This window comes from Paracoccidioides brasiliensis (assembly GCF_000150735.1).
Source record: "Paracoccidioides brasiliensis Pb18 unplaced genomic scaffold supercont2.7, whole genome shotgun sequence".
Classification (NCBI taxonomy): domain Eukaryota; kingdom Fungi; phylum Ascomycota; class Eurotiomycetes; order Onygenales; family Ajellomycetaceae; genus Paracoccidioides; species Paracoccidioides brasiliensis.
Window position 1 is genome coordinate 706,623 of NW_011371364.1, and position 12,200 is coordinate 718,822.

General features: G+C 45.9%; 4 protein-coding genes across 4 annotated transcripts; 1 reads left to right on the top strand and 3 right to left on the bottom strand.

Moving 5' to 3' along the window:
* Window positions 1-49: 49 nt before the first annotated feature.
* Window positions 50-1,201, bottom strand: PADG_05914 (uncharacterized protein; the record flags this gene model as incomplete). The annotated part of the gene is made up of 2 exons (XM_010763171.1): window positions 50-930; window positions 1,021-1,201. The coding sequence occupies 2 exons, from the start codon at window positions 1,199-1,201 to the stop codon at window positions 50-52; spliced, it is 1,062 nt and encodes a 353-aa protein (XP_010761473.1).
* Window positions 1,202-1,753: 552 nt separating this feature from the next.
* PADG_05915 (uncharacterized protein) lies at window positions 1,754-3,429 on the bottom strand (the record flags this gene model as incomplete). Its single annotated transcript, XM_010763172.1, has 6 exons — window positions 1,754-2,316; window positions 2,434-2,621; window positions 2,685-2,866; window positions 2,949-3,048; window positions 3,130-3,224; window positions 3,304-3,429. The coding sequence occupies 6 exons, from the start codon at window positions 3,427-3,429 to the stop codon at window positions 1,754-1,756; spliced, it is 1,254 nt and encodes a 417-aa protein (XP_010761474.1).
* A 905-nt stretch (window positions 3,430-4,334) lies between these two features.
* On the top strand, window positions 4,335-8,345 carry PADG_05916 (uncharacterized protein; the record flags this gene model as incomplete). The annotated part of the gene is made up of 4 exons (XM_010763173.1): window positions 4,335-4,784; window positions 4,857-5,005; window positions 5,070-8,054; window positions 8,150-8,345. 4 exons carry the CDS (start codon window positions 4,335-4,337, stop codon window positions 8,343-8,345), a joined length of 3,780 nt encoding a protein of 1,259 aa, XP_010761475.1.
* A 292-nt stretch (window positions 8,346-8,637) lies between these two features.
* Window positions 8,638-11,973, bottom strand: PADG_05917 (rRNA-processing protein UTP22; the record flags this gene model as incomplete). The annotated part of the gene is made up of 1 exon (XM_010763174.1): window positions 8,638-11,973. One exon carries the CDS (start codon window positions 11,971-11,973, stop codon window positions 8,638-8,640), a length of 3,336 nt encoding a protein of 1,111 aa, XP_010761476.1.
* Between the last annotated feature and the right edge of the window lie 227 nt (window positions 11,974-12,200).

The window sequence follows — 12,200 nt, forward strand, 5'->3', positions numbered from 1 at the left end:
CCCTTCCTCCGTATTTTCACTTTGTAATTTTGCCGGCTGTTTCATTTGTCTATCGAACACCAACCTTATTCATGAATTCCTCCGTTTCTTCCACCGTAAGCCCTTCTAGTTTACCCTCCTCCAGCTGCATGAGAATAGATGAATCCTGCAACTCTAACAATTGTATCAGCCACTTCAGGATGCGTTCCTCGAACAGTATGAAAGGATACTTATCGAGGATTCCCCCGATCCGTGATTCCCAATCTTGTACACCCCTAGTATCAAAAAAAGATTCCTTAGCCGAATCCCTCATTGTTTCCCATTGAGAGATATTATCAGCAGCGTGCGTTTTATCGTCCTGATCACCATTGGCTTCTTCAACCTCGACGTCGTCGGGATAATTCCACGCGAAAGCCTCGTTAGCAGCTTCCGCGATGGGTTTTCCCCGTATCAGAAACTCCTCGATGGCCGCATGCAGCATGAATTGAACCAGTAATTCCATCCAGCTTTTGTCTGGGATGTCATAAAAAACCATTCTACAAAGATCCATGCACTCCGGTAGAATATCAAGTAGAGTGACGGTTGGACCAACGGGCGGTGTCTTGTCGTGATGATGAGAGATACCTATATGTAAGGACATATCTCGGCGATTTCGCTCTAGAAACGACTTATCAGGAGGCGTTGGCTCCTTTGCAGTTCCGCAACTAATTCTGCGGTCTCTATTTCGATCTAGCCAGCGCTCTGCGCGTGCTTTGTTGCACTCTCTGTGAGCACGTAGTGTTTCTTCGGAGGGCAGAAACACACTGGGGTTGGAGCTGGCTCTGTACCGTCGACAGAGGAGATTTGTAACCGTGAGGATCCGGAGTTTGATCTTTAAATCTCTCGGGAGATTGTATGCATCATTGTCATTAATTTTATTGGGGTGATTGTAGCGAAATAATTGCATGAATGCTGTAGTAAAAACCGAATGTTCAGCATGTCAGGTTTGGACTGTGTTGAATATATCTGGTCGAAAACAAATCAAACTACGAAGTTACTCACCATCAAATATTCCAAGAATACTTTCCCCCTTTCTATCAATGTGCTTTGAGAGTGGCTGTTGGCCGTTTCTCTGTGATATTCGATCCTCTACTATTGCCCGGATGGCTTTGCACAGGATGTAGTCGAGTGTCATTAGATCCACCTCCAGCTTCAGCTCGGGATCGTCTGATTTGGCTGACATTTTCAATTCTGTTTATTCTAGAGGAGACCTACTGTGTAACGGTTGTTGTGATGATAGTTGATCATAGCGGAGATTCGTGTGAGGCGTTCGCGTGTGGCTTTAATTAGTTAGATTGGTGAGATCGGCAAGACGCACTTTGGAGATTTACTTCAGCATCCGTTGAGTGAATTAAATGCTAAATAATTACGCTACATTTCATTCACGAGACGACGATGAGGGTATTATATATTTGGGGTTAGTGGAGTTAATCTGCCGGTTAATCAAGTTCTGTTATTATTCATTTAATTCTTTAGCAGTTTCCAATATTTGTTTTTGGTTGTTATTTCAAATGCTGTGGAAGAATGAGCTATCAACCTCCAGTCAACGGATCTCTTGAACTACTCCGTCGGTAAATTCATAACTATACCACAAAATGACAAATATTATTACATCAGACATCCATTGCTATGGCGTTAAACAAGATAGACAAGGTCATGATCTAAACAAATTGGTATAAATTACAGCAGGGAAAACCGGCGCCATCAAGGAGGTAGTTGGCATCACTTAATCAAATCAATACGCTTGCATTTCACTAACCAGCCCTTGAATCACCTTCTTGCGGGCAAGGAGACGGACCCAGGTATGCACAGCAGGCCCGTAATCATGCCTTCTTGCTGCCGCGTAGTCTTCATCCGCTCGCTGCGATTGCTGTTCCTCGCTGATCAAAATTCGAATTCCCTTTTGGGCGCTGACGAGCTCTTCTCGATAACTTGTCAACTCCTCTGGTGTTGCAGATTTATATTTGGTTCTGAGATCCTCTGGAAAACCTGCCCGTTCCATCTCTTCCTGGGTGATGTTGATAAATGAATCATGGCGATTACCGTTACCATTTGCGTTGTTACCCTTGACTGCGGTTGCAGTGGCATCATCCAGAGAAGATAGACCCAGTGTAGAGAGCTGGTTGTCTATGGCGAAGATACACTTGATGTTTTCCGCTAGCTGTGTTTTCAAGTCGATTAGAGGGTCCTTTACAAGGCCCAAGATGGAAAATTCGATTTGATCTTCCTCGTATTCCGCCATCCTTGAAAGGATTTCTGGCTTAGCTAGATCCAACCACTTGTCGCCCGAGCATTCGCCTTGAACAGAGAGAATTAGCAGAAAGAAACTAAGTGAGTAGTAAGACAGATATGGGATTTTTCATATATTTATATATATATATTGGGGGGGGGGGGAGAATGAAAAAGATAATCTACCTAGATTTTGCGGCTGGCGCTCTAAGCCATCAAATTTCCACAGTTTACCCCTTGCTGGAACGAAGCCGATGAAATGGAAGACGGACTCAGTATCATCGATATCCTGTGATTTTGATTTCTTTCCCCTGGACTTTCTTTTCATTGCCTCGGTCTTTAACTGCATATCGGTACTGAGAACATCCATTTTCCTAAAGTCAGGTAGGTTAGCTGAAGAATCTGCTTGTCATGATAGCCGTTTAAGGGAAGATTACCTCGCAAACGAGTTATGAACACGCTTGACAAATTCGAAATTGCCGATTGCATCTCCACGCAGTGCAGGGGTAAAAGGCATTGTGAAGTCCTTAAAATGCTGAAGTTTCTCCCCGAGTTCGATTCCGTCGACGTTGTTGATAATGTTAAGTAGAGCAACACTTGCGCAGGCATAGTTAGATGTCTAGGAGTAAATATTAGAATATATTCATCCTTTGCTTGCTCTCACTGAAGGGGAGGGAAGGGAATGGGGATGGGAATCAGACTTGATTAGCAAACCAAATGCCCTCAGGGCAGCTTGACTCCTGTTTCTCAGGATCATCTTCCTTCCAGCGAAAGAGAAAGATAAGCCCATAGACTGGTTTGCTGTTGGGTGGTTGGGTTAATGAAGTCTCAGATATTTATTTATATATTGCAGTACAATCAGGGATGGAGCTCGTAGCATACTGAAGAAATTCTAGCATCTCGTCATCCAGAGACACCACCTCCTGGACTTTAACCCCTTTGACACCAAAATCTCGCAGCATGACATTGAACAGAGCCTGGGGAATTACCAAGTCAGCTTTGAAAACGGGGATGGGATAGATAACTACCTGGGTATGGTTTATGATACGGACATACCGGCTCTGATTCAATTTCGCAAAAGCCATGCCAGTTGGCTTTATCAGAAGGGGTCAAAGGCTGGAGGGGTAAACTCTCAAAAGACTTTGGCGAATTAAGCCGCCGGCGTTTTGTTCGGTCTGTCATTCTGGTCTGGGGGGATGTAGATTTGAGAAGGATGAGCCCAGGTCAAACAGATTTTTGATGAAGCGGAATTGGAGAAGAAGATAGGAAGCTAGTTAACTACAGGCACTTGAAGTTGACAGCGATTGATAACTATCTGGAAAGGGAAACGGAGTTTGAGGATATGCAGGAGTTGGGATGAGAACAAGATGAGACTTCAAAATATCCTGCCAGAATCACTTTCACTAATTCAATGAATGATTTGATCAGAGGAAAGAAATGTCATGACGTAGTTGTTCCTATCTTACAACGAGTTTCAAGCGGTGAATATTGATTAGGAGGCAGAAAGGGCTTGGCAATCAGCCCCTTCTAAAGATTCTTCTTGCCCGGAGAAGAAAACGGACAACACTCAAACTCAACTCACTCTCACCGAGCATTCCCAGCCCGCAGAGCTCGATTATTCGCTCTATTCCTCAGGTGGGGTGGGGAAAAAAAAGACTCTGCCCTCTGGCGCGCTCTTTTTTTTTTGTTTTTGACAAACTTTCTTCCTCTCCTTTGCCGTATTAAATAAATAACTAGTGATACGACGGAGTTGTTTGCCATATCCCTCCTACGCTAGTTTATATGCTCCGGAGTTGCAGCTATCCGACACCGACAATTTTTGCGCCAGCGATCTTCTGTGCAGGGCTTTGCCTGTTATTCTGACGTACCCGGATATAGACACCTCTGCTCTGAGGGGAATTGCAAGTACATTACAGTACATATAGTGCAAGTGTTGGCGAGACCTACCTATAGGCTCTGCATGCCCGGTGCTAATATAACCCTCTTCCTTTCCATTTAGGCTTGGATGGGCCTGCGATGCTAAGCCGGCCATCGTGTGCAGTACATTTGCAACTCCTCTCCCATAATCAGAACCCCCTAAGCATGCGATGACTGGCACTCCTCGACTCCGATCGTCGTTCCCCCAGACTCCCCGTACTCCTCTACGGAATAGATCCCTCAACAACAGCCATAACGGCACTCCTCTCGAAGTCCGCCTTCGGAGCCTTCGAAATGAGAAACCATTTTCCTCGATGATAGATCGGGAGGACTCAGACGCGCCCCTTATCCCTTTCAGGATAGTGGATGCGCCATCCCAGAGGCTATATGTTGTGGCATTTTATATGGCCTTGAATGCATGGCGCATGTATGAATATTGGACATCGTCGGAAGATTTTGATTCAACTTGGCTTTTCTTGAAATGGGTTACAATCGATGGCATCTTCCTCTTCGGCCTTCCTGCCCTGAGAATACCCTGGCTAGAATGGTCGTTTTCGACTACCTTGGCCGTCTTCATCGTGCATGTTGTCGCCAATGCCTTTCTAATGTTCCACATACCGGTAGGTTTACACTAATAAGGCCCGATGGGGCAAAAATTAAATATCGAAAATTGGTTACTGATTTTCAAGCAGATCCCTATAGAATCATGGATAGCTGCCCTACTCAAGCTTGCATATGACAGAGAACTTTCCATCTCAGAGACAAGAGTCAAACCTGCCGATATTCTCCATAACTCGTCTTTGATTCTGGGGAAACAGATCATTCATATTCTTCCTGAAGGGTGAGTTTACTTCGTATTCTCCTAAAATATCATCTGTGGGTGCTGATCAAACAAAAATTTATAGTTCTGCGGTGCTTAATCCTGAGCACGCCTCCTTTTGTATCGACAGCGAGAAAACACAGGTCATGTTGCCGATCCGTGTCAATCAGACAACGCCTATAACCATTGAGCTATTGCGATTTGACCTTGAGTCTGGTCAGAACGAGACCATCTCAGTTCCGCCTAAACAGCTGAAGCATATGATAAAGCAAGCAAATAAGGGCCACTCGAGTTCAGATATATACACCCCCCGAGATTTGCAACTTCCAGTGAAAAAGACCGGAATTTACAAACTCCTGAGGGTTGTGGACGATTCAAAACTTGAAGTTAGGCGCCGTTCACTTGATACCCTCGTTGCCACCTGTCCGAAGGCTCTCATTCGAACCTCCGCCGACCACCGGTGTAAGGGTGAACTTTCAAACTTGACGTTGGTGGTTGAGGGGACACCGCCTCTGAAGATCAAATATAGCCGCAAGGTCAACAAGATCGACCATGGCGTCTCCTTCCAGAGTATTCAGCCCGAAAACTTCAGGTCGCCTCTTATCGGCCAAGGCCGTGTCGATTCCCTGATCGACCCAAGCAACCCGGATATTAGCTGGGCACAGGCTCAGAGAATTGAAGTTCCGCTCAACGAGTCGCTCAGCACTGGTGGAGAATGGATTTATACCATCGAAGAGGTCCACGATGCCTGTGGAAATGTCGCAAATTATTCTACTGCTTCTGAAGACGGTGACCTGCTTTCAAAAATTGCCCCTCAAACTCAGCAATTTGTGGTTCATGAGCGCCCTCGCGTTTCATTGAGTAGATGCAATGCCCAATCATATCTCCAAGTTGCAAAGGATCAGTCCATAGACCTACCAGTTCATTTCCATTCCGTTGGGCGAACCCAGGCAACTGAAGCTCCTTTTATATTGACATACTCCTTCACAAGCCAGGCAACCAAGGGTGACGATTCTGTTCCTCCCGTTCTGCAGCAAGTCACTCTCCAAAGTGTCAACCACAAACCCCAAATTCAGGAGCCTGGATGGTACAGCCTCACAGCCATCTCCAGCCAATTTTGTTCTGGCGAGATATTTGAGCCGGCGTCTTGTTTCCTTCATAACCCGCCTGAGCCAAGCATCAACTTGCGCTACGAAAAACTCTATGACAAATGTGCGAATAGTTCAATTGGCCTTCTGGTAGATCTGGACTTAATTGGAACTCCTCCGTTCCGAATTCGATATGATATCGAACAGGCAACAGGGGTTCAGACGCGTGTCATAGCCCTTGACTCGTTAAGGAGCCAAATCGATTTTACTCCAACAGAAGCAGGCCATTACAAATATGAATTTCTGGACATCTCAGATCGCGTTTACGAACCACAGCCACTGAAGGGCAAAGTTCAAGTTCTAGAGCAGGATGTGAAACCTCCAGCATCAGCGCACTTCCTGGGACCAGTAACCAGTCGCAAAGCCTGTTTCGGTGAACCTGTTTCGGTCGATGTCCTCTTCGTTGGAGAAGCTCCATGGTTGCTGCAGTACGAGCTCGTCCATAACGGGAAACGAATGAAACTAGAGCTTCGAAGCGAGCATGAAGTAGCGACACTTGTCACGGAAGATCTTGATGGGGGTGAATTTACTCTTGGTTTGACAAGCGTCAAGGATAAATCAAATTGCAAGCGCCTATTGAAAGAAGAGATCAAAATTGATGTTCGCCCCAAGAGACCTCAAGTTGCGTTTGGCCAGATCGATAAGAAGCGTAGTATCCTTGCTTTGGAGGATAAGAATGTTGAGGTACCGCTAAGGCTGGAAGGAGTGCCGCCTTGGACCGTTAGGCTCCAGAACCTTGATTATCCTTCGATGCCAGTTATTGAAAAGTCTCTGTGGAACGAAAACAGCCTTGTCCAATTCACACAACGGGGCCGATATGAAATTATCGAGGTTAGTGATTCTTCCTGCCCTGGGACTGTTGATAGTGGAGCAAACACATTTGAAATCACTTGGATTTCTCGACCAAGAATTATAGCTGTCGATGGTGTTTCAGTTGAAGAAGACAAGGAAGTGTTTGAAAAACGAGATGTCTGTGAGGGTGACGAAGATCTCATGGAAATCAAACTCGATGGCACCCCCCCTTACACTCTTAGATACGAAAAACAACTTCGACCCCTCACTGGTGCAATTGCTACAAGCTATAAGTCAATAACAGCGGCGCTGGGTTCTGCTTCTCTACAAATGGACACCTCGAAACCCGGTGACTATACCTACACTGTTGTTGAACTTGTTGACAATCTTTACAACTACGATCAAAAGAAGCATGCGCCGTTTAGTATTACGCAACGGGTCAATCCTCGTCCCTCCGCGCGCTTTGGGCAGCCTAACCACATTTATGGATTCTGCAAGGAAGAAGGGAATTCGGAGGAAGCCATCCCCATAATCCTGGATGGAGTACCTCCGTTTTCTCTGGAGATTGGAATCAAGCATCATTCCGTATCCAAGCCGGAGGTGCTGTCCATACCAAACATAGTCTCCAACCGATATAGCCTGCCTATCCCACGGCGATATCTCGATCTAGGCCAACATGTCGTCAACATCTTAAAGGTCCGCGATGCCCGTGGTTGCCAGCGAACGACAGAATACGAAGGTTCGTCTGTGCGAGTAACAATCTCAGATATTCCAACGATTATCCCACTTGAGACAAAGGTGGACTATTGTGTCGGAGAGCGCCTGTCTTTCTCACTCTCTGGCCACGCTCCGTTTGAGGTATATTATACATTTAATGGTGTGGAGAGGAAAGCCAATGTGCCAAATACTAGCTTCCGTCGCATAGCAGAAAAGCCTGGTGAATTTACGATTACGGCGGTTAGTGATGGGGCGAGTGGGAAGTGCAAGGCGCATAAGAATATTACCAAGGTTATCCATGAGATGCCTAGTGTTAGGGTCAGCCGTGGATCTGTATCTGTTGTCGAGATACATGAAGGTGGCGAGGCTGAGATGGTGTTTGAGTTTTGGGGGACTCCGCCATTTGAGTTCACGTAAGTTCCTCCTTTCCCCTGCTTAGTGCTGCTGATGGGGTTATTTGGGATGAATGGTTTTTACTGATTCTGATATATTTTCTTTTTAATTGCAGATATACCCGCAGTTCGATCGACCGTAAAGGGAAGAAATCACATATCCTCGATACTAAACATGACATCTCCTATGAATATACCAAGACTATCCGTACATCTGATGAGGGTAGCTACGAGGTTGTCGCCATTAAAGACAAGTTTTGTTCTTTTTCTATGCTGGATGGAGCTGGATCAGCTGGTGGAAAGAGGAAATAATTGGCCGTTGAAGCCATAGATTATTAGATAACCAACTGCAGATATATACAATCCCTGCGGGTCGGTTAGGAATGTGTGAATGTATCGTCATTTCTTCTTGACAGACGAGGCGGAGTTACATAGCATCGGCGTTTAGGTTAACGATTTATTTTTCCCTTTAATTCTTTGAGTATCTATTATTTTATAAAAAAGAAAAGAAAGAAAAGGAAAGGAAAGGAAATGGAAATATTACGGACTGATAATTAAAATTTTATTTCCATACTTCTTCCCACTTCCATATTTATCCTATTTATTATCGATTAACCTGAATTTTCTTAACGAGCTCACCACCCAACGCGGCAATCTCATTTAAAATCGCTGACTTATTAGGTATGAGCTCAGTCCCATCTTCGTCACTCCCTTCAACATTTGACGGTACAATCGAATATCGAATCTTCAAACCCCAAGGCCTTGGTTTGGTTGTCTGCTGATTCCAAACTCCAGCAATCACACCACCACCACTTTCCTCGTCATCCCCATGAAAAAGCATAATAACGTGTCCGTATAAATGGCTCAACTCATCCGCAAACACCGCAGCAGGTTTAAATCCGGTCATATCGTCACCAAACCCCCCCTGACCCAGTCCCTGAACATTTTTAAACACCATCTGATTCTTCTTTTTATTATGGGAGCCAGAAACATACTTCGGATGCAACCTGAGTACAAAATCATAATCCGCCAGGGGTGATCGGAAGAGTTCTGGCGCCTTCAAATCTAGTCTCTTTTCCGTGACGAGCTTCATGGCTGATTTTGCTAACGCAGATAACCTCGCAGCAACAACTCGTGGCGGCTTGGAAAATTGGGTCCATGAGACACCATCAGGGTCGAGGTTTGATGCTGCAAAGAGGGCGACGGTGTTCATCATCGGGTCAATGTTGCGCCAGGCGTCGAAACGCTTTTGGATCTCGGACAGTTGTTGCGGAGTCAATTCTTGATTTAGATCGACTATCAGCGGTTCTAGTTGCCAGTCCCAACGGGAGAGGAAGTGGAGGGTTCGCAGAAAGCCAGTTAAAATACTGGAAGGGGGATCCCAAGGGTATGGATGGACGAAGACGTGGCAGACAATTAGTTCTAAGAGCTCCTCTCGTAGGTATGGAGTTAGGAGATGAGAGTTTGCCCATTTTTTCACAAGACGAATGGTTGGGGAAAGGAGGGGATAGCGCGTGGATAGAGTTCGGATCGTCTGAGTGTGTCGGGGTGCTTGGATGAAATTACGTCTGTGTGTGGCGAGGGCAAAAGCTAGGTCTTCCTTTTGACGACCTGCTACGTCTTTCCTTTTCAGCTGTTGTTCCAGCAGAGTTTGTTCTCTATCGTGGTAGATGCGAAGGCGGAATAGAATGGAACTGGGGAGGACAATGTCAAGGAATGAGGTGTTAAGAAATTTTCTGCTTTCATTCTCTATGCCTATTCGGCAGGATGCGAACTCTTTCGATTCCTTGAGAAGTTCGGCAATCTTCAGTAGAAATGCAAGTTTTGTCATCTGGATGGCTGTCAGGTCATCTGGCCAGCGCGTCGAGCCCTCAAATTGGAGAATGATGTCGGCAGGGTTATGTGGCGTCAGGCCACTACTTGAGACCTGGGTTGATGTGTATCGCAATAGAGAGCTAGCTGCGGATAACTGGTGCAATGTGAGCGGGAGTCCGTCCATGCCTTGAAGTAACTTTTCAAGGGAATCAAACGCATCCATATACTGTTGAAAGGGAGCGGTGGGGTTCAATGCGCTGGCACCGTTAAAATAGTCAGCGTTGAGACCGTAGCTGGCAAGGGCAATGCGACTTTCGTCTAAGCCAAAATGTAGCTTTAGGATATGGGATACAATCTGTTGGACAATTGGTGGATCCGAAGCACGATCAGACCACACCAAACTTTCCATAATACTTCCATCCTTAAACCGTCTAAGTTCGGATTTGTCACCCCAAAACCTTCGGAAGGTAATAGATGCCTCTTTGTCTTCGGCGGAAGGACCATGGTCGACTATTCGGTTTGAATGTTCAGCATCAAGAAGTAATGCTATGGTGACCGAGGAGCTATCTCCTTTGGCGGAAGGGAGAGCTCCTGAATCAATAGGCCAAGCAGGGGTATCTGGAATGGAAAGGTTGATGAGTTTTGCTCTATTACCCAAAGCTTTTGAAAGGACTTGGTAGATAGACGATTGGTATTTAACGATGTGAAGAGTTGAAGAAAGGGCGGTTTGTGGAGAGACTGAGATAAGATGATCAAATCTGCAGAGAGGATCGTCAACTTTCCAAATAAAAATGCCATTAAAATTATCACGAAGGTAGTCGTTGAGCATTTTTAATGTTGTATGAGACTCGTGGCGTAGTAGAGCGTATGACCATGAGGACATTTTGTAGAGAATATTCAAACCCCGTTTTCCATCAAAGAAAACAGGCACATCAGAAGCAGGTATTTTGGAAACATCACCTGCCTGTAACATGAATGGCTGGACAAGATTTTTGCCCGAAAGAAACTGAATTGTGGCTTTGAACACTTGATAGCTGCTGTAACTCGGGGAGAGCAGTGGTTTCCCATTGGGCCCGCCGCCCTCAAGAAGCAAGGCTAAAAGTGTAGCCCACTCAAAATGGCCAAAGCCGCCTTGTGCGAAGGATGTTCCAAAACCTCTTTGCTGAAGCCAAATTCGTCCAAGGATACATGCATCTCGGAAGGCAGCACACTTGAGACTAGCGGCATATTGAAGTTTCAAGAAAGCCGAAACGGACGCCTCGGACCGGAGAGTTGCATTGTAAATTGGGGTCGGAGTGTGGCCCACAGCCGCTTGAGAGGAATTGCTTTGCTGATCCTGATCGGCGTTGCCCTTTCGGATGTTGTTGCTGGTGGGCAGCGTAAGGGGCATCGGGAAAACAGCATCTTCGATCGAGGTGAGGATACGGATGCAGGATTTAGAGCGAATGAACGATTCATCAGCATTTTCAGTGGGCTCCAGCAAAATAACAGGACGGAGCGTATTGCCATCTTGGTAGATCCAGCTTATCTTAAAATCCGGTTCCCCGGCATCTTTGATGCCCGCTGCGATACAAGCTATGTAGTAGGCGCGTTTATGGAAATATCGATAGTTGAGGTAATCTTTCCTTTGGAACAGGGAATTTGGAATTGTAACCGCCAGATCGATTGTAGTAAGCTTTGACTTTATTTCCGTCTTGATCACAAAGCTCCCGACGACGTTGATATTCACCGGGGAGGTGTATTGTAGTGTGTATTTTGTGTCCTTCGCAGGACGAGGGTCTGGAAACGGAACTGCAATGCCCGATCGTTTGCGCAGTTCTCTCTCCGCCTCATACACAGGTTTGGAAGGGATATTCGGGATTCTCTCAATAATGCTTTTCAGTTTCCGCAGCGGTTTTTCGACACGGGAAAGGAGCTTATCATGGTCTGGTCGCAGTTGGGAGAGCAATTCGTCCACTTGCAACTTGAAGACATTGGATTTGAACACGCCACTGGCTGCAGCAAGCTCGGCTGTAGGCACATCCGATCGCGATCGTTTTTCCGTGCCTTTGACTCCTTTACTGGTCGCATGCTGAGCTCCATTTTCCGTGCTTAGTTTTCTTCGCTTTGCACTGACTTCCGACATCGAGAATGACAGGCCAAAAAACAGAGACTTGATTTTGAAAAAGAGGAGGATAGTCAGAAGTCACAGGGCCGAAGTCCAGAAACCGGGATTTTTAGGGGAGAATCTTGGTTGTGATCGTTTGCGATATCCCCTAATTCTGAGCCCATTCACAGGTGGGTTTTGCTTGCGGTTGGAATTTGAAGCTTCAACTTTTGTTGATATTTTTTTGCTCTTCGAAATGAAAGCGT